Raw genomic sequence first — 25744 nt, forward strand, 5'->3', positions numbered from 1 at the left:
CGATGAAAAATCAGCCTACGCATTTTTAAATTCTCCTTCATTCAAGACCGATGTACGTATAACGCATAAGAAAAGTTTGAAGAAATTTCTTTTCACGAACTTTATAGCGAAACAACGCAACGTGCAGTTTGACAAGCGCGATTCTTTTCCCCGTGTCTTCTTCGATCTTGACTGTCATTTCTTCAAAACTTGTACACAGAGGAACGCATTGCTGACGATTTACGATGATTCGAATGAATTGGTAAAAATGTGATATGGGGTGGGAAAAGGGGGTCGTGTTTCGTTCCTCGCGCCCCGTATCAACTCTTCGTCGAATCTCCGACGTTTTGTACGGTTAAATAAAACGGCAAGGTTGGTTGAGTTTACGGATAAAAGTGTATACGTGGTACAGGCGTATAATAAAACGGCGTATGTCGCGACTTCGTATATTCGCGGCACAGGGAATATACACCTGCACATACACCTAATACACACATATATATATACTCGTATATAGGTGTAGGTACATATATGTAATCCCGAAGCCTGAGAGAAACTTAGTTTCTACTATACAGACATCCCGGTTTATACCTTATACCCTTCGCGCATCACCGGAGTTACTTTCAACTTTGATATTTTCCGGTTGTAGTCGAGAAGAGGCGGAGGAGGGAGGGAGGGAGGGAGGGAGGGAGGGCAAAGGCGCTCAGGCTCAAAGATGTACGGAATCAGGGGAAACCCAAAAGAGAGCCGTGACGCAAGTTTGAGCGTGGCCAAAAGGCAGAAGAACAGAGAAACGGCGAAGGAGGGAGAGAGAGAGAGAGACAGTTGGCCCAAGTATTACAGGAGGAGTGAAAAAGGGAGGAGTAGAAGTTCGAGGAGTAGTGGAAGGAAGAGGAGGAAGGCGTCTACTACACTCATAAAAAGTTGTATAACGTCGGCAGATGGGATGTCAATACAGAGAGTAGAGTAGAGTAGATGAGAGTAGATGAGAGGGGGAGGGGTGGAGAGGAGAGGAGAGGAGAGGAGAGGAGAGGAGAAAAGCAGCCGGGTAAACGCGCGTTATGCGCGAGGCTCCGTTCTTTGCGGGTTTTACCCGGCGGGTTACCTAGGCAACGCCTGCGTGATAAGCTCCCCGCCCTTGCCCCTGCCATGCAGGAATAGAGAAGAGAGAGGGAGAGGAAAAGGAGGAAAGATACGGGAAGAAGGTTTGCCGGGGATGAAAGGGGGTCCCGGGTCGCCTAGTCTAGATGCGTATTATTCTTAATAACCCCTGCACGATGGGAGAGGCGAGGCGAGAGAGGCGAGAGAGGCGAGAGAGGAGAGAGAGGCAACCCTGTTATGACTGATGTCGACTCTCTAAGCGCGGCTGTGTTCGCGGTGCAGATCGATACTACCTACATAGCTGCGAGAATGGGGAGAATGGATAGAACGGGGGACGGCGAAGGGAAAAAAATACGAGTTGCTGCCGGATTGGTTACGCCAGTCTTAAAATCCCCCCCCCCCTCCATCCCCCAATCCCTCCGCATCCTTATCCTCCCGAAGCTACGCGCCAGGCCCCCCTCTTTGATAGGATAGTTACATGTTTTACTGGAGATCTTAATAAACTTCCCTATTTTATGTTCGAGATTAGATAGGCGCCGGTACATGCGTAGGAATATAGCCGTGGGTGTGCATGTACATATATACCGTATACGTATTACATGTACATATGTATAGGGTAAGTACCCTGCACCCGCGAAAATCTTCCTCCAACTGTCGCCGGATTCGAGCTCGTTATACGGCTATATAGTACATATGTATACATAATACATAATACATATGTATACGTATATAACCTACTAAGGTGTATATATGCGAAGGTGCACGTAAAGTTCGCGCATTTTATATCCTTGTCGCGTGAAAATTACCGAATCGGTTAGGAAAAACGCGGTGAATCACTGAATCACCGTGTTTTACATTTACATTAATGATACTTTCAAATTTGATTTCGTCAATTTTTCATATTTTCAAGCTGTTTTACTTTTCTTTATTTATTTATTTATTTATTTATTTATTTATTTGATTTTTTTTTTCTTGTATCACAATCATACCTCGCTTTACGGCCTAGATGGATTCCGGAAAAGTTGGCCGTAAAGCGAAAAGCCGTACAAAGAATAAATTATTTCTACACAAACGAATAAAAGTTAAATTGGATCTATTCAAATTTTTTATGAAACAATATAGTTTACAGTTCGTAAAGAATATTATTGTTTTCATTTCCAATACAAAATTCTAAATAAAAATAATTACATACGTGTAAAGAGCGACCGTACAGAGAGGTATAGGTCGTGAATAATAAGATCAATAAATCAGCAGTTTTTCAACTGGCAAGAATCATCGAGCAAATCGTCTGTCCTCTTCTATTATAACAATAAAATAAATTTATCTTATTTTCACTCCGTGCCGTGAATCCGAGTTCGGATTCAATTTCCGTATCCGCGTTTCGAGCCCGATCGATTAATTCTTTTACATATCAAATACACGTGTGTAACACGTACGATACACGATCGAACTTTGATACGAGATTTCTGATTCCCGTATCGTGTGACGCGTCGAACCGTGTAAGCGAGTCGAGTTTATCGCGAGATAACGAGAAGCTTGAGGGTTAACCCTTCCTTTTCTGGAAGGAAGAGGGTCACTCCCGGTCACAGTGGGAAAGGTCCTGTACGGACAGGGCATACGTATATAGGTATACAGACCCGTACCCTTGAGAATGGGTGTACAGCGTAAGGCACGGAGTGCGGAACACGTCTGACACGTCTGACACGTCTGACCTCGTTCCGACACCCGCCTCACGGATTAGCCACGCGTTTTCACCCTTCTGACGTAGCCGAAGGCGGCGATCTGCGAGGAGGGCGAGGAGGGCGAGGAGGGGCAAGAGGGAAGGGAAGGGAGGTCCGACAGGTGTGCGAGAGCGACGATGTCACGTGGTCGTGGGTGAAATTTTTTTTCAAAATTTCGAACGCCAAATCACGCGCAGAGAAATCTTCGGAAAAAAGAGATCAATGTTTCAACGTATCTCGTACTCTGGACACGATTCGATTCTCATGATCGTCAACTTTTCGGTCCATTTCTTCTTTCGTCTATTTTCTCCCCCTCTCAGTTAACGTTATTCAGCATTTTAATGAAATTTTATAAAAATCTCGAAGTGTAATAATCGCTTCGTTACGTAACTGAACAAGGCAACGATTGTTCGGTGATATCAATATCCGTCGTTACGGTTGCTTTGTACGCGTTGCTCGGAAAGAGAGAATCGAAAATGATCAAACCTAAAAGTGTCTGTCCCCTTGATTATCGAACAGATGTGAAAGTATGCGCAACGCACCATATATACATATACTTATAATTCTTATTTGTCTGTTCCACTTTGTCGCCTTGTTATAGGTATAACGCTAAGAGAAATAGTTGTTTTTATGCAAAATTCTTTCGAAATAACAATACAAGCAAGAAAGAAAAAAAGTCAACAGAATTATAATATTCATATTAACGAATATTTTCGTTAATTTGACCATGCGACATGCAGTATACCTATATACGTACATCGCTATGCGTCTACGACGGTATAATACATGGGATATATAAATTCGCTCGAGGGTGGAAAACGCGCGTAAAATTTCTTCATAAAATAGAAATATGTATACAGGTGTGTATGTATATATGTATATATATATTATCTATGTATTACATACACGTTAAGGATTTAATTTTTATTTGTCGTTTTCTCTTTTTCTTTTCCTCTCTTCGGCGGCGAGAGCAAGTTTTGATATTCCCACTAAAACGAGGCAATTACTTTGCAACTGTTTCGATTTTACGCTGGATTCGAAGGGATCGCTTTCATATCGTGGCTTCGGAGGCGAACGTTTGATAGGCTATAACTGGTATAAGGCTCCATGGGTTATAAGGCTTCAACAATATAGCCGCGCGTGAGATCCGATTAACGGCGCGTAAAAGCGCATAACTACTTTCGCATTTTATATTACACCCGAGTGCTGTATACATATACGTATACATATGTATAATGCATATATACCACATACGCCCCCCCTATAACCGAAATTAAATACAACCGAAGGTTCTTCCTTATTGCAAGCAAGGGCGGAATCACCTGCGCGCATTTAAACGCGCTGATAACGCGAATAATTCAACCCCTGAAACGCAAACTTTCAACGCGTAAACCAGAATTCCTTTGATTCGGAAAGAAACTCGCTAATATCGAACAGTTTTTGGCGTCCGGTAATATTTCGGATTACAATTGCAAGAAGATGAAACATTTTTTTTTTTTTTTCAAACAGTCGTAACATACAATTTTTGCAGATTTCAAAATTAATTGTAAAGAAAGGCTGCTATTCTCTGTATAAAGAGAGAAAGAAAAAAGAAAAGTGTGTTAAGTGAGAATTTCGAAATTTTCCACGTGCGAAAAATTTAAAAAAATAAAAAAAAAAATACGTCTGCCGGCTAAATCCATAATCCGCGGAAAAAAATTGCGTGAATAGTAAAATGTAAAGGTGATATTTGGCATGTGGATAGTGCTGCCGGCTGGTGGAGGAACGTATAAAACATACGTGTCGGAATTACCGACGACTTGCCAACCGAAGAAAAACCAACGAGCCAAACAAGACGATCAAATCGCAATACAGTTGGCGGAGAAAAGTTTAATGGCGTCCCAAGTTCTGGCCAATTTCGATCAGAGTTTATCGAGTCGGTAACGCGACCGTTCGATCGTCGAATCAATCGGGACTTTTTTAACCGAGTTAAGAGTACCACGCACCTTTGAACAATCGCAGTGTATCATTGAACGATTAAAGTGAGAGAAGAGAAGGGAGGTCGGGAAAGCCGGTAAAAGTGTTCGCTCGGTGCAGTTTAATCGGCACTTGCACACCTAAGCATAGAATTTATAATTCCAACGACGGTTCGACTGTTGTGCGCAGTTTTTTCGAGGTCGCTCCAAGTTCATCATCGATAATAGCGGAGTCAGTCGGTCGGTCGGGCAACCATAAGGCGGGAGGAAAAAAAACAAGGCAAACTAGAAACCACAGAGAGAAAGAGAAAGAGAGGAAGGTAGATAGAGATAGATGGATATAGATAGAGAGAGAGAGAGAGAGAGAGAGAGAGAGAAATACAGCCACGATAAATGACTAGGTATAAACGCGTTTCAACATACGTGCGCCTCTCCACCACACATGGATACCTAATATAATATTTATGTTACATTTCATACATTCGTAATATCAAAGATGACAAGAATTCACAGGATTCGATCCAACCTGAGCGAATACATAATAATTTACGTCTCAACTTCCTCGGTACACGAGAATAACGTGTAATGTACGTGATTCGTACAGTTTTGATGGGCGTTGAACCCCCTCAACCCCTGCCGCCACCCTGAACCCAACAATGTCAACTCTGTCGGTAAAGTTGAAATCTCACAGCGAATCTGAGATTTTTCCTCCCTCGATATCTCGATGCTACAAAAGATGGAAATTTGCCGAAATTTCAGATTGTACAGATTTTCAGATTCTAGTTAAAAGTATCTCGTCTTTTCGTCTTTTGCGAAACGTACAGTTATTATAACAGAGTCGAAAAGATCTTGATTATGTTTGACAGCCAAATTAAAATCGAAGTGTACGTTCGATTTGATTTTTACAAATATATAGAATCAGGTTTACCTGTCGGAAAGAAAAGCACGAAAATTTTTCCCATTTCTTTTTTTTTCTTCATTTTCAATCGTCGCGCGTTGTCTCACGAAATTGTATCATTTTGTCACGCACGAATAGACGGGTCGGTTGCGACAAAAATCGAAGATATTCAAAGATAAGTGTGGTTGCATGGATGTATGACGTACATATCGCGGTCAGCTGCACTTACAATTAGCTACATATAAGTATCGCATACGTACATTATTGAAACAATCGTTTGCCGTTTACTTTGACAGTGTAAATACTTTAAGGTGCGCGCAAGTGTGTGTGTGTGTGTGTGTAATAACATACACAATACACATATAATATAACTATAACGAGATAACGAGCTCGCAGAGACTTCAAGAACCGATTGATAATACCTCAGAGGGGTGACATTGTTACGTAACGCTAAACTATTGCAATCGGCTTTGCATGCATATTATATATCCCGCGTTACAAAGTTGACTGAGTCATCGAAGAAAATTCTTTTGGACGCACCCGGTTGTATACCAAACGATGTACGAACGGGAAAAAGGAAATCAATGTTTATAAAAATGAAGATATAAGGAAAGAATTGCCTGCAAGTTTTTATCCCGATAATCGTACAATTGTCCGTTGATCAAGAAAAATGGAGCATGTTTTTCTTTGAAAAGAAATCTGAATTCACTTTGCACATGCTTTATGGTATATTCCCTTTCTTTCCTAACATTCTCGTAACAACACGTACTAAGAATAAAATTAATAATAACGAGCATAAGAGTGAACGACAGAATAACGCGTTATATCGGGTGTACGTACGTATTGCGGAATCGAGGTGCAGGGTAAATATTTATTTAAGGCCGTTGCATCTCTGAGACCTGCTGTGCACGGCAGATATTGTATTATTATTATTATACATATATATGTATATTTATATACGCGTTAAACGAATGACGAGGTGAGGATATGAAAAAATAAAAAAAATATTATAGTGCCCGTTTTTTGCGCAGTTATTTTTACACCGCTTGTGTTATTATATTATACACGAGTAAAACATACATATTTCGTTTACAGCATGTAACAACGACGGGATCTCTTCCTGTTGCTCATGTGCATCCGATGCAACGGTAGCGCAGCGATAGGTATGCAGGCGTATGAGAATTGGCGAATAAAGAGAGAAAAATCTGCGAACAAGGGTACGAGTGGGGGGTAGAAAAACAACGTAAAAAAAACGCACCTCGTCCGAGTGAAAGAGAAAGGAAAACAGAAAAGAATTTCGCAAAAGCATGGCTCCGACTTTATCGCGGTATCGGTAGGCCGTTTCGGCCTTCAAAAACAAATTTCGTCGTTCGCGAAACGAAAACAAGCTAAGAATATAAAAAGCGAGAGAGAAAGAGAGAGAGAGAGAGAGAGAAAGATATGTAAAAAATATACATATGAAAACATATGCGTATGGTATAGGTATACCTTGCATTCTCGCGTTTCGCGTTCTCATCTATAATAATAATGTCAGTTTTTGTTTTTCTACGCTTCTAGCCTGTTTTTACATTATTATGGTTGTTGTTGTTGTTATTTTTTATCTTTTTTTTTTTTTCTTGTTGCTTCGTTTTTATTCGTTTTGAATCACTTCGCGAGTCCTTTTCATCAACGAAATCTCGTCCGATCGAAGAATCGTTAGCGAACGAATTTTGTAATAGGATTTTACTCGGTGATTTGCATATGTGTGTGCGTAAGATACGTAATTGGATAAAAATGCACTTGGCGGAGGTCTATTCAAGCCCGAATATATTGCGTAATAATGTAGATATGAAAAAGGTATACCGAATTGTTAGCGATAAAAATTGATTTTATTCATACCGTATAAACTAACTAGACGGATCTGTAGGATCCATACGAGACTGTGCGCAGATATTGCAGGATATACGCGGAGGAGAAACAAAGAGGCGGGAGAGTGAACGTATAGTGTAGACAGCTGCATAACAAATGTACATTATATTCTATTATTATATACATCTTTTCTTTATTTTACTTTACTTCGCTTTTCTTTTTCTTCGTTTTTGCATAACACCGCGCGTGAGTTACGCTGCAGCTAAGAAGATAATTATATACGTGAGAGAGGAGAAATAAACTAGAATAAACAAAGATGGAGGAAAAAAATTTGCCAAATAAAAGAATAGGCTGTGTTGAGAAAATAATCATTATTGTACGCAAACGGCGCTTGGTTTTAATATAATAATGTAATAGGCTACTGCGTGATATCCGCGTGTTTAGTTGGATATGAAGAAAACTAACGGCAGCATATTTTATACGTCATTTATAGAAAGAGGAAAAAAAAGAAAAGAAATATCGCAGATAATGATAATGAGCGAGTCTAGATGTAAAAATAAAAGATCCAGCCCGAGTCCGATAAAAAAGCGACAAACTGTATCGCATAGTTGGAACGAAGAAGAAATTGCATTGAATTTTTTACACCGTGGAATAATTGTAATACGCAAGCTAAAATCGTTTCAACCTCTCGGTATTACAATTATGCAATGCGCGAGATTAATTATTCCTTACAATTAAACAATTATTCTCGTACGATTTAATTAATTTAATTTTATTTTTTACCTCCGTTTAGCCTTCTTCTCGGTCTTTCTCACACTTATATTATTTTCTCTCGTCTAAACGGAACCGCGACAAAGTCCAACACTTACATATACGTATCGTGTCGATTATTTCCTCAATGTGTAATAAATGCATATTACACACGCACGCGACTCGGTAACTCGTGTGCGTGAATAGATACACTGTAGAGGTATATCGTGTATGCGTGTATTACTCCCGCCGAATTTAATTACGTATGCGCGTTTATAATATCACAAGGAGTTTATTTCGATGCAAAAATCGTGCGACGAATTTGAATAAAAATATCTCGCGTTTTTGGGGAAGGTATTTAATTAAAATATCACAAGCTGTGCAGCTTGAAGAATAAAATTTTTCTAAAATACCGTACATACGCGAAGAGTAACCGGTGAAACGATAAAAAAAAAACAGTATTGTAAATTTCGATATTTGACCAACAGGGAAATTGTAAAGTAAAGTTAAAAACAGCTGTAAGTGCTTGCAGCAGAAAAAAAAAATTAAAATATAGAAAAACTGTTTTTTCTTCGCTGAATAGTTATTTATGCGCTTGAATTCGTCTGTGGCAGAAAAAAAAAAAAAAATCGCACCTGCAGCCTCTTTCTATTCTCATGTTCGACTAATCATGATATAAATATAATTCTATAAATTAAACTAATACAATGGAGGGTAAAATTTCAAAATAACATATAAATGACGCATCTACATCATTACGCAAGGAAGAATACCGAAGTAATTATTATGTATGAAATTTTTCCGAATCGCTGTATACTAAAAACTTTATTACATATAGTACGAGAAATATAAAAGGTTATATATATATATATGAATATATACATGTATTGTATGTAATACATGTATAACTTGCAAGAGTGTGCAAATAATTTCGTGAGACAAGTGGCGCGCGGAGTCGTCGGTTCTTTCCATTTTTATACTTATTATTTATTTTTTTTTCCTCCTTTTATAATATAACTTTTCTCTCTCCGTGTCGTTTTCTTTTTTATTTCTTTTTTTTTTTTACTTTTTATTTATTTTAGACAGGGGGGCGGCACAGAAGCGATCCGTACCGTATGTAATACGTGTACATATATTTGTATGCACACTATACACATACCTATATATAGGTATACATAAACGTGTATGTATAAATATACATGCATGTACAAAGAGAGAGAGAGAGAGAGAGAGAGAGAGAGAGAGAGAGAAAGAGAGAGAACGAACGGCTGAGCGAGCGCGGCGACAAGATTGACATAGCAAATAATGAAATATCTAATAATTCACAGTGCAGTTGGAGGAATGTTGAGTGTCGCGACAAGGTCACCGTATTTTTAGTTGGGCCAATGTTTGGTCGACGACATTCAAACCCCCGCCTGCACAGAGAGATAGGGGGACCTTGAATTTCAGAGGATAAAATCTGCGAGCTTATCGTCGGGCGGGCTCCTGATAAAAACGTTTTTGTTTTTTTTTTTTTGTTTTTTTTTTCCAGACCGTACTAACCTAGCATAAGGCGGTTATTACAAATTAACGATGCCGCATTCTTAGCACCGATCGTCGGGCGTTAACGCATAACCGATACGTACGCACATGTGTGTAACATGTAATGTCGACGAGTTAATTGATCGTTAAATTTATTCGCTAATTACCTTGTAGACTTGCGTTGTTACATACCACGCACGCAGTGTCGTACCTGCCTCTACGGTGTATGAATATATGCAGAAATGCACACACGAATTTAAAAGCGGGGACAAACGTGCGAAAGATAATCGGCGAATCGACGATTTCGCAATGCTGCCCGATATTCTTGCTCTTAAATTTTTTATTCCTTCTTTTTAATCGTGCCGCGGTAATTAATCGTGAGATTAGAAAAATTTGCAGCGTCTTATTTCAAAGTTCAATCTCCGTCAAACAGACTGCAGTTGGTTTTAGGCTAAATTATAATAACAAATGGATTAAAAATCATCCCGCCCGCCTCCTGGAAGAGAGAAAGAATGACAAAACGAAAAGAAAGTAAAAAACAAAAAAGTATACTCTTCTAATCGCCTGTACCAGATATTCGTAAACCGCAACCGACATTTCACAACACTAATTAAAACGCAGCTGCACTCACTCGCCTGACATTGACCAAAGGTCAGAAGCTAAAAAAAGAAGAGAAAAAAAAAACCAACATTCGTTGCATAGTTTTAACTTTTAATCGCATTTTCGGTTGTTGAATTTTACCGTTTTTACACTTATTCGTTAAATTTCGCTATTTTATCTCATTCCCAACGAAGTGTATATACACATAATATATACATACACAATCGTCTCTTTTTTATACTCATTTCTTGCAGTATATATCACGCATATATACGCGTATATAATTATACAAATCCGTATTTAAATCTCCGGAATAAATTATCAAACAGCATTGAAGATTTGATTAATTTGTCGACCCAAGAGATGAAAAAAAAAAAAATATATATATATATATATATATAATGAAAATAAAAAACGGTACGGCATACTTCAATATCAATAGTTATACCCTCCCATATCTCCCAGATACCGATACATCGCTACACAATATATGATACGTATGCATAGGCGACGTCTGCATGTACATGCTCTTTGTCGTTGAAAATATCACAAAGGATCATTATTTTCATTAGTTAGGTACAACACAAGCCCCCCCCCCCCCCCCCCCCCCCCCATAGATCATGCGTACGATGATGACACCAGTCGGAGAGCGTTATCATTTCATCACAGATTATTTTATCGCTCGAAATCTCTGGTTTTTCGCTGCTTCAATGTCTCGACGATATTTGCCGACTATTTTGTTTATAGATCGGCAATGTGCAGTTAACGATATTATCTACCTAGCCATTGACCGAATGTAGAAAAAAAAAATAGATATACCTATATGATATTTGTCGTAATCTGTATTTAAATAAGTCGCGGAATCGACAAAGAAAAATATAAGGGGGGGGGGGATACAATGAAATTACTACAATGACGATTTGTTTCGGAGAAACAAGATTTTTCAGTTCCTTAGCGTCGGTTACACGTTGTTGTTGTTATAGATACGGTAGAAAATCACTCGCGCGTGAACGAAATCATAATTAATTAAATAAATAAATACGCATCGTATAACCGTGAAACATTACTATTGTTGTTGTTGTTATTATTACTATTATACGTAAATAAATATATGTATATATATAATTATATACCTGTATTTTTACGAATAATAGTGGATAATATTACGTTATTGCAATATATGGGTCAAATGAAAGTAAAACAGGGAATAAGGTGCGATAACTATACAACGTGTGACAATATTATGTACCCTATCACATCCTCTTCTATGCACTCGGGATCACCCGGTATATACGTATACAACACTCCGGACAATCTCTATGTATATAATATATAAATATGTACGTATAGTATAATATCCCCTCGTATCAGGGCCGATTATTATCGCTGTATATTAACAGTTTTATACCATCTTATAACCGCGTGCGTATACCCGAAAATTTTTCGCGTATATCGCGTAATATGTATGCATATACATATATGTGTATAAAGGAGGATCAAAAAAAAAAAAAAAAAAAAACAAGGTGTACGTTTTTTAAGGACACAAATAAACCATATACGAAAAGTAATATGCAGTAATATACGTGTAACTATATAGCCATAAATTCCCAACGTAGATATTCGACGACATATATAGACGGATGTATTGGGTATATACGAGTATATAGATATATAATAACGGACGACCGCATTGTATGGATAAATATCTACGTAATGTAATATATCATTACGATATACAGGGACGAAATGAGGAAAAAAAAATATGTTATGTACGTAACGCAAGTAATAACATTTATACAAACAATATTTCTATTAAAATATATATTATATATATATATCATATATATCACGTGTGTGATTGAAGGGGTAAAAGACAAAAAAAAAAAATGGAAATAAATGAGGAAAAAATTTTTTTTCTTTAAATTAACAGGACGACGACAACAACACTCCATATACAAAACTGACAAATTGGACGGTACGAGCACGGCATGATGAAAGAAAAGGGAAAAAAATATATTTAGAAAAAAAAAAAAAAAACAGGGAAGATACCAACAATAATAGAATGATTTTCATGTATAACATACATGTATACGTATGAAATAATTATATCACTGAGCAAAATCAATGTAATAATTAAGGAGACGCTATACATCATGAAAACGGTTGTTAGGATCTACAGTCGTAAAATTCTGATTCAATTCCGGTTCACGTATGTATTGAGATGATGGAAATTACTTAATAAAGAAGGGTGAAAGAAAGGTTAGCTTGAACGTCCTGAATTTGATTATAATATTATATAATATTGTTGTACAGCAATGCCAAACTTTTATGAAATTCGCAGCGCTAGTTATTAATAATTATCGATGACGACATTGGTCACCCTTTGTTTTTGTTTTTTTTATTTGTTTCTTTTGTTTTGTCAATTAAAAATTTGTAAAAAGTTTAATTTCCTATTATTAATTCGTTAAAACGCGGTATATATATATGTATTTTTTTTTTTTTTTTTTTTTTACTTTTCATAGAGTGTGTATGATAATATAAATCATTTTATAATATGAATTCATGATATAATGCGTGTATGCGATTTGAAACGTGATTTTGAAAGGTTGAGAAAAAAAAAAAACTACGAAAAAAAAAAATAAAAAAAAAAAAATACGAATGAAAAAGTATAAGTATACAAATGATGATTTCAATGATTTGGAAACACATGCCAATTAGAAGAAGTTACATTTTTCAAGCAGAATATATAGTAGTGCTCTTTCACCGCAACCAGTAAATTCTTATTTGTGGTTGGTTAGTTTGATATAACTGCACAAAACTGTACACATATGTATATGCATATACACAAACACATGGTTCCGTGAAACACGTGTATGCATATACACACACACATATATACATGTATATATATATATATTGCATTTTTATTATCTTTCTTTTCTGTAATCAATCATTAGACGTATAGCTTCCACATTAAAAATTCACCGGACATTATTAATGTATCAGCTGTTAACTGGAAAATTACAATATGTAATAAAAAAAAAAAAAAAATATATACAGCAAAGAAGTGCCTGCGCTTGGGGAGTTATACAAAATGGAAAAAAAAATTTTTTTTTAACAAAATCAAAAGAACGAACGAACGATATACCGCGACAAATTTCACCAATAGGGAAAAAACCAATACGTGTAGAAAAAAAAAAAAAAAAAAGAAAAGAAAAACAACAACGTGACGGATAGAAAAAGAAAAGAAAACAAAAAAAAAAACACACATAATCATCATCAATCATTCTTTTGACTTTTCATCGTCAGCCTGATATTTGTAATAAGGACTTTTTCTTACCTTGTGAAGTTCCAGCCAGGTCCGTTGTTTGAAGCCCGTGTCCGAGGCCTGGAAATTTTACTGAACGTTACGCGTAGCAAACAGTGTTCTATAACTAATTCACAAAAAAATGGCCTGTAAGCAATTTCGCAATCATGTATTGTTAATTTTTGTACTAAGCTAATAATCGTGAATGTTGAAAGCGTCGTTTTGATTTTTTCCCTCATCGGTAAGAATATCATTTGACAATTAACAAGATAACAAGTAACAAGAAAAAAGTCTACGACCCGTCTGAAAACAGCGAAATTCAATGGCTCAACAACGTTTACGCATAATGATTATAATCTTATATTCATTTTCCTTCAAATATCTTCCCGTGTACGCGTTGAGAAATAACGTGAACTATTGGAATTTGATAAAATTATGCATCGGACAAATTGCAAAAGAAATATCCTTTACTTTAATTACAACTGTTATTTTGTTGGTTTCTTTTTTTTCAATTTGCTATCGGGCTAGCCAGCCAGCCAGCCTTTCCTCGCATGTGAGATAACTTTTGACGTGGCCTTCGCAGCTGCTCCTAGCTTTTAGCTGGTAACAATTTTTAGTGCTTGCGTATCATAGCTAGCTCCAAAATAATCTTGGCGATAACAATATCAGTACATACTGCAGTAATGAGAGTTAAAGATTTTATGCCTTCGATTACCCGAGTAACAAAAAAACTGTGTATAAATGTCAATTAAATGTTTAAATTTCGACCGAAGAAATAAACCAAATGTTTCCAAACCGAGGTGTCTTTTTCTTTTTCTGTTTTACTGCCTTTTTAAATTTCACTAATTCTCTAATAATTATCCAGTGCGCGATGGACTATAAGAAGAAAATGTTATAGCGAAATCTGAATGACTTTGAAGGGGGAAAAAATTAAATGCAGAACGAAGTTTCGATTTCATTGATTTTCGTCTCATTGCGTTGCTTTGAATATCGAGGAAAAGAGGAGAAGGAAAATTTACTTCTGCTCCGAAAGTACGGTGTCGATACATATTTTATCTTCCTACATCTTCTAAGACAAAGAGGAAAAGCAAAAATAAAGAAATTTCTATAAGACGATCGCAAAGTGTGTGAAATTTCCAAGAATTCTAACAATAAAAATTGGTCTGTGCGTACAGGCCGACACAGGAGAATGAATATCGTTACTCACCTGATAAGGGCGAATGATCTGTGGTTAGCGCAGACATGGTGAAATTGTAGGTACCAGGCGTTGTGGTGAAAAGTTTACTCTCCGATGGAAGGTAGGTCGACGGTGGATGTTCGGGTTCAGGGTCGTGTTCGTTGCTGCTCGCTGACGCTGGCGGTCGATCAGACGCCGCAGCCTCGGAATTCGAGGAGTCGTCGTGATTGCCACCGTTCCCACCTCCGTTGCCCCCCGTCAATTCAAGGGGTTCGCACTTGATATTCTCCTCTACATGACTGCTGTCTTCGTTTAATCCGTTACCCTCAATTTTACTCGATAAGTGGTTGCTTTTTATCATAGAAAAGTCTGTCGGTATCGCATCATTATTGTTCAAAGGAGGCGACGGCAATCTGGCCCTTTTAATTTTATCATTTTGCGTGTTGTAGGGATGAATTTCGCTCTTGCGGATCTGCGATTTATGAAATATTTGTTGGTGCAGACTTGTTGGTACCGGCATCGTTGCTGCTGATGGCGGGGAAGAATTTCCACGTAAAAAATTCTCTTCTGGCAATTTTTCATGCGTGGGAAGATGGTTACCAGCTGCGAGCGCTCTGACGTGTGACAGCTATGCGTTCAAAAAGTAAAAAAAAAAGTATTTTTTGAGATCCAAGGGTTGCAGAAATAAGAAAACAAGTATTCAAGACCGGACGTAAAGTGGCGACGGGATAGTGGAAAGGCAAATTCTCAATTTTTCTGACAACGTAAAAAAAGATTCCAATGATTATCGCTTTGCAAGTTATGTTTCTAGCACTTTTATCATTGTAATTAATGAATTTCTGTACTATTCTCATGGACTTGTGTCAAATACAAGGGGAACGTTGAAGCCAGAGAATTATTAAAAATTATTTTCAACTTTTTGGCTACCCTGACGCAAGATTTTAGGACAGCTAGGAACTCGCGAAAATACCCAAACAGCTCTCGGTAGATCAACAAAACCTTGAAACATTGAAATGTAAAACTAGGTAGAGCGGGTCGAATTCTAATAAGTAGTTATGAAAAGTCCACGTGTAAGTAGCCTCAATTCTATTAGCATAGAACATTATAATTTGCATTTAATCAGCTGATTATACATAAAAATTTCTACATCTACATTTCGTATTTTACATAAGCATGTGAAACGTGTCGGTATCATTAATCTATTTTCATACTGAAAAACCAATTGTACAAATCTAATGCGGAACAGTGAACGAAACAAGGGGGAAAAAAATACTTCCAAGTATTAGCAATGACAATAACTTTATAAGCGGTATAATTCATAGTCGTGAATCATTTCCCGACTCACATAAAATGTGACTAGTGTGAAGAGGTCAATTTTATTTTCATCCGCATGAATAATTCTACATCAGTTTTTGCTTGAACAAAGATTAGCGGCGTTGCACTAATTATCATTGCTTGCTTGACCTATGACAATCGCGAGGCAAAATCGAGATAGGCAAAGGTGCACTGTATCAAGATAAGATGAAACCAATTTAGTTAAGCTATGTCAAGATAATATTTTGATAGCCTAAATTATAGAGGCTAACTTTGCTACGAAAGCGAGAGACAGCCACTGCTGCTGCTGTTGCTGTTGATGTTTTTGCTGCCTTCAATTTGCTGTAGCGATCACCTGACATTCTGGGCAACGCCCACAAGATAAAACTATTCACCTGGCCAAACGTTCCGTACGCAAATATGCTCGCTAAATAATCTAAACGTTCGATGGCTAGCTGAAATAGGCGCATATAAACTGGCTGTTGCATAACACGCTAATAGTTATGCAAACAAGAATCATCAACCTCGTATCAAAGTTCCGTCTTTTTTCATTTAAATCGTTGCTAAGTATTCGATGGACAAAGGAAAAAAATTCATGTCACTCGGAGAGATTCGATCAATGATCGTTTTCTGACTAGTTTACTTCGACTATTTTATCAAACAATCAGAGTCTTTGGCAAAACTCACCTCATCCCTATCGGTCTGATCGGCTTGCTGCGTTAGACCAGATACCCTGAGGACCTCGGCAGTCTTGAGAAAGCTGCTCAGCGATCGTTGATGGACGTTAACTTCGCCGTGGTAAATGAACTCGACGAGGGCGTGCAGGTCGCTAAAAGCGACATCCTGAAGCACTATCACCGGGTGCTTGCACGGCGTACTCTGTAACGAGAGATTGAGAAAGAATGTCAAGAACTGAAAAGTTTCAAAGATTGTTCGATGCACTTTAATTTTATCTGTTACTCGGCTCGAAAGAGATGAAGAATTTTTTCATCACCCACCTTGAGCAACTCTCTGAAGTACGGGCTACAGGCTGAGAGTACGACGCGATGCGCCTTGAGACTCTTGCCGTCGCAGGCCAATGTGACGTCGACGAAGTCTTCATCGTCTCGCAGATTTTCAAATGCTGACGTTATGCTGCTCTGGTAGTTGTTCCATCGCAGGCAAAAGTGTTGCGTATCTACCATCGTTCTGACTGTTCACCTGCAAGGAAATTGTCGTTGATTACTTGTATTATCGTTAGAGTAAAATTCAAATTTCTATCCTTCACTCATCGCTCGTCTCTATCGATACGACATGATATTTGAATAATTTCTTGCTAACATCCCCTCTATCAGGGCACGATGGCCTACATCAATTTTACGTCACTCCGCGATTGGTAAGAGGCTGCATTCTCCGATACTACGTCTGATATTTTGAATTGTGGGCAGTATTAAGCGATGTGACCTTTGAACGGGTCTGTGAACGACGGTAGTTATTATAGATTGGTGGTTTCTGAACTTTAGATGCTGGTATCCCCTCCGCGAGCAAATGGTCAAGAAAAAAAAACAAATCATTCAGGCTTTCTGTCAAGGGGACGAATCTGGAGGACGATACAAGATGCGAACACTCGTATTATCGTGAAACGACGGATCAATTATTTCACAGAAATTTGCACAAGAAGTAAGAAAAGTTCTGACACTCGGCAGAAATATGTATTAAATTTAAATAACCCAGCATTAAGGCCTTTCATTTCCCTGGCTTATTCAAGATAACGTCATCATAAAAAGCAGACCAAAGAGAGACTGAACATTTAATTATGATCGTTGAATCAACTCGTCATATATTTGTTCGGTTTATAAGTGTTTTTCATTTTTGGAACATTGAACCGTGCTGCATGTTTTCAAAGAAAGAAAGGAACGGTATAAAACTTTTGGATAACTTTGTCAACGCTCGATCAATATTTTCATACCAGAGCCAAGTATAATCTTACTAAGTGTTGCTATTTTTTTTTTTTCTGATTAGCGATAAATTCTACCAAGGTGAGATTTCTTTCTTTAAAACTGGATACATACACAATGAAAGCACTAATATGACATGGCGACTCAATTTCTCTAAGCCTTGTCCGACAAATCCTGATAAGCCGGTAAAGGTGCTGATAAATAAAGATAACATATATTTCGAATAAAGTGCTGAATATATATCGCAATAGCAATTCGTTAAAGAGTAAAACTATATTCGACAGAACGTCGCCTGCATAAATAATCATCCATTGCCATACGAACATTACGAACAGGACTTGAATAGCCATATAAGTTTTTGGCAGCTCTGCAAAAGAGGAAAACAACTGTGAAAATTCAGATTATTGCCTGATCTAAAAATACAAGCTCAAAACTGTGCAATTGTTAGCGACAAACACGGGCTTTGCTTCATCCAACGTGTCAGAATAGTCTGATGAACATTTTTCTAAGAGTAATAGCCAAACTATCTGCAGAAATGATAAAAAATAATAAATATAACGCAGGGCTATACCTTTATATTTTGAGTATTTTTTCTCTTGGACATTTTACTTATTTATTGACGAATAGAGTCTGCTGCGATAGCAGGTGTCGCGATTCGATTTCCGTTTTGGCGATAGATTATGCGATCATAGGAAAACTACTCTTATATTCGCAGTGCATTGATTATGTCAGAATATTCCTTGATTGCATCAGTAGGAACGAACGGCAGAGCTGTGCTAAAAACTGCGCCTGCATAGCAGCATCTTTGCATGTTTATTTTTTTCTCTCTTACTTTCCTTTGAACTTTTTACTTCATTTCGTATCATTTCTTATTCTATGCGAAAGAAAATTAGGTCGTCGCGTTGGAGCCAAGCCAGACTCAGTAGCATACGATTAAATAATTCTCCATTACTTATGTGTGCGCGTACATCCATACAATACTCATCTACAATTGTGTGTGTATGCATACATACGTGTATAATGTAAAAGTGCAAGCATTAAAAATACTGATAGTGCTATCTCAAAGCAACGATAAAAAGAATTCTTAGAATTAATTCGCAAGCCTTTTATTTTATAACTATATAGTTATTCTAATCTCTCCAACGCCTAGTATGTATGTACCTATTGAGAAACTAAATCGTTTTGTCATTATTGTTGCGAATAAATGTAATTGCGAAATTGAAACCCGGGTGTTTGCAAACTGTGAATACTTGGAGCTGTTACTGAAGGGGGAGGGGGACATATATTTTGAACACTTTAACGTCGTTTTACCGTTTTACAATTAATTGCACGAATCACCAACAAGTATCACCTACTATAGAACACCTGCTATACTCGGCTATTGATAAATAAATAGTGAATTTCGCATAAATATGAAAAAAAAAAAATAAATAAATAAGAATATAATTCGAATGAAATAAAGCGGAAATTTTCAAACCAACGAAAAATCGAGGTGAAAGTCGCAAGAATGTAAAACGCGCGAAGCGTTCGTCGTTACATTGACAGTCCAGAAGAAAGTGACAGCGTATAGTAGTCGAAGAACCGTGCGATAATCGTATTATTTGGCCGTCGTGTATTTTGACAGTTCCAGGGGAAATATAAAAGTAACCTCCAAATATCCGGATCAAGCGGGACACGACTATGCGCGTTGTGAATTTCGCGAAGACTTAGGAGAGAGAAAGAATTTCAAAAGAGAACGACGTGCGTCGTAGGAACTGTGAGTGATTTTCAAATAGGATAACGAAATGACAGTTTGATGACGATGCCAAGTTGGCGCGCACGCACGCACACATTCGCAAATAAATACGCCGGCGGCGAGGCTATCGCGAAAAAAATATAAAGCGACCGGTGTGGGGGGGAGAGGGAGAGGTGCAGGAGGAGGGACGGGAAGGAAGGGAATAAAGGATGGCATCGGTATAGGAATAAAATAAAAAAAAAAAAAAATAGCGCACGAGAGTGAAGAAAGAAAACATAGACGGCGGTGGGGAATAAAAAAAAAAAGAAAGTAAAAAAAGAAATACGAAAACGAAGAAACGTCAGTCAGTCGGCAGCAGTCAGTTAGGCCGGCGCGCTGGCGTGATGCACCGAAATAAATCCCCGCAGTTAGCCTATCTTTCTCCCTCCCTCCCTCTTTCTGTCGCTCTCTCACTCACTCACTCACTCACTCACTCACTCACTCACTTACACACTCACTCGCACTCTCCTCTAGCGTTTTACCGGTTCGCGAGAAAAAGAAGAGAAAAAACAAAACCGCAACTACGCGTACGTACATACTTTTCTAGGGCGATACGATGAGCCTAAAATGGCGACGTCGTTGTAAAAATTCAGCAACATCGTTACACGAAACGGTTAGGCAGGGGTGAGGGTCCCTTTGCGTCTCGCCAGGACTCGTATTTTAAACATCTATACGTATATACTTATTGCACGATGCACCGCACACGCCTTTACGTCTCTCCGTCTCGCTCGCGCGGCGTACGTACGCCTGTCACTCGGGCCATGCCTTCGCGAACTAACCCCCAAAATACGGGTTGTCATTTCCTGCGTGATTCAAGCGAGTGTCCGTTAGGGTGGAAAAGGAATACAGAGATACGCGGTACGGTGCTTGATGGGTGAATTTGACAAGTTGACTGGACGAAAAGTGTCGAGACGCGTGGAACTGACAGGAGGGAAAGAAATAAGGAAAACTAAATAAAATCGCGAATGAAACTAACGAACCAGAGAACAAAAGAGAAACTGTGAAATTGAAATTCGAACAACGCAAGTTGTTGTAAACAAACGACGACAATGACCTCGTGTTTTTTTTATCTCTCTCTCTCTTTCTCTCTCTCTCTCTCTCTCTCACTTTCTCTTCTTTCAACATTGCGTGTAAAAGGTGAATAAAAATTTACCTTATTACACCTGCCGAACTCGCTCATGTGCGCAGATTGTTGTTAATACACCATATTATTATTATTATTGAATAACATTAACGCTGCACTTCGTCCGGTGAACAGCGAGCGCGTACATTGCAGCCAGCCGCGGCGGCAGCAGCAGAGTTGCCGAAAAACGTTCTCGTGAATCCGCAAGCAGCAGCGGCGGCGGCGGTGGCAGCAGCAGGAGGAACTGCTCGGAAAGCGGCGAATCGACGCGCCGCGAAATACGAAATTCGGCACGAGGGTTCTCTCGAGATATCTTCCGGTTGGGTGGGAAGGGGGGGGGGGGGGGGGAGGGCTTCGAGAGGGCGAATCGCGCGATAAAACGACGAGGTGAATAAACCGAGCGAAGACCGTAGGTCAGGTGCGAGAAATCGGGTGTCGTTTACCTCTGTCTCTCTCTCTCTCTCTCTCTCTCTTCCTTATGTCATTCTTCGCACGCGGTAGAGTTAGAGGCAGCAGGAAGGAGGTAGGTGGTGGTAGGTGGTGCGGTTGTTGGAAGAAAGAGTGACAAAAAAAAAAAAAGAAAAGAAAACCACCAACCAAGAACAACAACAAGAAGTAGAACAACAACAACAGCAACAAAAACAACAACAGTCGAAAATCCGACGTAATATCACCGACGCGAAAGCAAAACCGGACTCGTTTGACTCGCGAAAAAATGTATAACAGCACTGACTGAGCACACCGCGAGTTAGGACTACGGCTACACGGTTATTCTTTATCGGCACATGAGACATCTGTCGTAATAAGTGCGGACTAAAAAATAGTGCGTACGCAGAGGAGCAGCGTGCGGCGGTGGTGGGGGCGGTGCTTGCGGACGATGCCGGGTGCTTCCTCGGCCCCCATCGAGAGATGAAAATGCGCAAAGCTAACGAGTTCCAATTAAAAATAGAGTTGGATTTAAACCCTCCCTCCCTCCCTCCCTCCCTCCCTCCCTACCTACCTACCTACCTCCCTGCCTACCGCGCTCCTTCATCCCTTCCCCTCCCCTCGACGCTCGGCTCTAGCGAATAAGAAATAATGAAAAGAGGGAGAGAGAAGTAAAAAAAAAAATAAAAACGATCGATCCCCGCGTACTCTTCTCTTTCTCCCTCCTCCTACTCCGTCGGACTTTCGCTTCCTCCTCAATTCGCTTATGCCGCCTCGCGTACATTTTCACGTTATATTTTCGCCACTTTTCACTGTTCCTGTTTTTTCTTCCTTCTCTCTCTCTTTCCTTCTGTTCGTCTCTCCTCGTCCTCCTCCTCCTCCTCCTACGACCTCTCCCTCCGTATTTCCCTCTTCCATTTTTTTTTCTCCTCCTCCTGTTCCTTCGCCCTCTCTTTTCTTCTTTCTCCAGGCTGCGCGATAGGAAATAGCATATCCCGTAGGCTAATGAGAGCGATCTGGCCCCCCTCCGCCCGCCCCTTCCCCCCTCCAGCCCCTCGCTGCGAGGCCCACTCGCCTCTCCCACCACAACCACCACCGCCACCACCACCACTACCACCGCCACCGCCGCCGCCGCCGCCGCCGCCACCACCGACTCACTCTCGCTCTCGCTCTCTCTCTCTCTCTCTCTCTATCTTTCCACTCGATTCGCCCCTCAAAAAATCATTACGCCCTTCTGCGGGCTGCGCATGAACGGGATTTTAATTCGCTACTAGAAAAGCAATATATAAATAGCGCACAGACATCGGCACAGAGAGAGGGCCGCGAGACGCAGGACCATTCCTCGAATCCGCGTCTCGTCGAGCCCCGTGTTCCTTAACCTCCTCCTCGCCCCGCTGCACTCCACCTCCACCACCCCTTTTTCTCTCCACCCATCACCCACTCCTAGGGGTTCCTTTGTAATATTTATTGATTGGATTCCCAGCTCGGAATGATACCGGCTCCTCTTTCGTAAGGAACCAACTACACCTTCTACAGACGTATCTCTAATGCATATACGCGAATATATCTATTTATTTATCATCGTCCGATCATGCACCAACGACAGATACACAGCTGTGGTTATAATGTACCACGCGTTGTGTGTACGCACATAATATATACTTATGTATATTTTATACGTCTATACATATATACAATACCTACATAAATACATAACAAGATGAGCGAAATCACATGTGTCGCGGCCAGGTATACACATTGCACACCGTATTGCACGTACGTGTGGGTGATTAGGTATAATTTTCACACACGCGCCGCGATATTAGACTAGTCGACTTTCTTGTGCACTATAATCGGATCAACCCGTCTAATTTTCGTATTCGTATCGTGGACGAATCAACAGGAAACGTCTTCGCGTCGTACGAATACCGGCAGGAAATGTATGCATACGATATACTTCGCTTCGACCCAAAATATATATATATATATATGTGTGTATAAATATATATGTATGTAATATGTATAATTTATACTTGTGCATTCAATAACGAATCGAGCCGGCACGGTGTATGAGAGAGTATCACACATTACGCTTGTGCTCGCCTTGATCTCGGCGTACTTGCAATTGAATACGTTTGTGTCCGTAGATCGTACACAATGTACGCGTAAGGCCTTGAAGTCCGTTACATATAATAAGCTGCGGATTAACGAACGCGAATTAAGAAAACAAAGAAATAGAACAACGCTCTACCGTATACGGACGGAATTTGGCGTGCAATTTTTTCAACGGGCAACGGCGGCCGGGGTGGGAGAGGCGAAGAGGGGAAGAGAACGACGGCGGCGGGAGACGCGATTGTGTGTAAAAGTACTTACGTACGATTGAAACTGCGCGTACAAAGTCGTCATAATTTGGATTAGAATTTTGAATAACGTCTGCGAAGTAAGCGCGTGTGTTACGTATATGTATACACTATAATACACGAAGACACTTTGGGGAGGCGGAAATGTTGCGGATATTGTGTAAGGTATGAGGATGAATGCAACCAGTATACGCGCCGTACCCACATATACGATGTGTGTAATTATACGGATATAACGGGAACTGCGAAATGCGTAAATAAATTCGTTTCAAGTTTTGACGCGATTGCACGATAAGAATGAGGAGAAGAAGACGAAGGAGAATAACGCGGGATGGAAATCGCCTCGGTTTACACATACGAAAAAAACGAAGCTGCAAGTTTGCGTCCGCGGACAACGTTGGCCAAATAATTGTCCCTGACGGAATATTTTTCTGCGCGTCAAATAATTGCATAGAACGCAGTTGGGGTTATGCAAACGAGGAGTAGCGCAAAAGAAAACGGAGGAAAAAAATGCGCGCTGCATATTTTTATAACACACGTAGGCGAAGCCAGTGGCTGAATTTAGACGCATTTCTTTTCAACAAAACAATCTTCGCCTTCGATGCAATTAGTATGTTGTTTGCGTCTTTTTCTTTTTTTCTTATCTATAGTTTAGTTTGCGACGAGGAGAAACGCGCGTACACACGCGGCCCGCGTTTAACGCATGCGGCTGCAGAATAACGTTCGGTCACTCGACCGATGAGTCAAACGTCCTTGGATGGAAATAAAAGAGGATAATATAATGGCATCTCGGGCGAAATATACTCGGTGCATGTAACTGCATAGAGTCCCTGCATCGGCTCGTCATCCCATGCATGGGATTCCACGCTGTGTTCTACGTACGTACGTTCGTGTTTTATACGGGACGCGTCGAACCGGTAAATCGATGACAAGGCAAGGGCTGGGTGTAAAAAGAAAAAGGAAAAGAAAAAGAGAAACCAAAAAAGAACAACAAGAACAAGTAGAGGAAGTCACGAGCTGCACGCCACGCGCAAAAGCGCGGTGAGCGAAAAGTGAGGATGAAAAACTGTCAAAAATTCACGAGTCAAAGATGCACGGAGAATTAGGAACGCGATGGGGGAAAAGTAAGAAAGGAGAGGAAGAAGGGATAGAGGATAATAAATAAAAACAACAACAAGGAAAAGGGAGCTGAGGAAATACGGAAGGTACCTGTAACCTCGCGGTTTCGCGGGCAATGCGCGGGGAAGGGTTCGAGGCTACCCTCTACGAACTTCCCCCTCCTTCTTTCCGCCCCCCACTTCGCCGCGCGAAAAAGCTCCGCGTCTCCGTTTCACCCCTCCGGCTTATCCCTCCCCTCCATCTGCGGCGGGACCGCAAAAGCACCCCCGCCCCTCCGATTCTGCAGCACGCCAACCAGCGACCCCCGCACGTGTTTATCATATTCGCGTTTGCATTAAAAAGGAAAAACACACACGACGGGAACGTGGCGTTGTGCACGCCTGACGTACATGTACCCCGTAGCTATGTCGCTCCTCGATCGATGGGGAGTTTTGTTTATTTTTCTTTTTTTTTTTAACTTTTTGCTATGCTTTCTCTCACGGATCAAGATCAACCGACACGCTAATTGCAACTTGTGGTTATGATTTTTAATCAGGAGGGCTGGGATGAATATGTATTAATAATTACAAAGTATGCATGTACGTATGATATAGACTTGAAAAACTAACACATGGAGAATATAAACTGCATATTCTGGCTGCAAACTCGTACTTTTCATGCGGATAACCAATTGAGGAATGACAATGAATTGAATATAAAATATGTATTTGTTGCTGTTAATCCGGGCCCTATTAATCGGTTATTCTATAAGGTGGGGAAAAAGCTTCGGGGATAATCAGGGGTTGACGTTTTACTCGTGGAAAAAAAATGGCGAATTTTTATGCACGCGAAAAA

General features: G+C 39.8%; 1 protein-coding gene across 17 annotated transcripts in view; it reads right to left on the reverse strand.

Moving 5' to 3' along the window:
- Positions 1–25744, reverse strand: part of LOC124296906 (broad-complex core protein isoforms 1/2/3/4/5-like) — a 69830-nt gene that overhangs the window by 30484 nt on the left and 13602 nt on the right. For 8 of the 17 annotated variants that reach the window (XM_046747329.1, XM_046747330.1, XM_046747327.1 and 5 more), the window contains exons 3-6: positions 17170–17371; positions 16859–17050; positions 14888–15485; positions 13714–13773 (exon numbers count right to left, since the gene is read on the reverse strand). In XM_046747329.1, coding sequence (XP_046603285.1) covers positions 13714–13773; positions 14888–15485; positions 16859–17050; positions 17170–17355 — 1036 coding nt within the window. In that variant the 5' untranslated portion in view covers positions 17356–17371. Of the gene's footprint in view, positions 1–13713; positions 13774–14887; positions 15486–16858; positions 17051–17169; positions 17372–18679; positions 18705–19645; positions 19667–19756; positions 19935–20421; positions 20752–21035; positions 21549–21836; positions 21870–25744 lie in introns of those variants that run through there. The other 9 variants (XM_046747331.1, XM_046747328.1, XM_046747326.1 and 6 more) reach the window with 7 other exon arrangements.

The sequence above is a fragment of the Neodiprion virginianus genome, chromosome 2 (genome assembly GCF_021901495.1).
Source record: "Neodiprion virginianus isolate iyNeoVirg1 chromosome 2, iyNeoVirg1.1, whole genome shotgun sequence".
Classification (NCBI taxonomy): domain Eukaryota; kingdom Metazoa; phylum Arthropoda; class Insecta; order Hymenoptera; family Diprionidae; genus Neodiprion; species Neodiprion virginianus.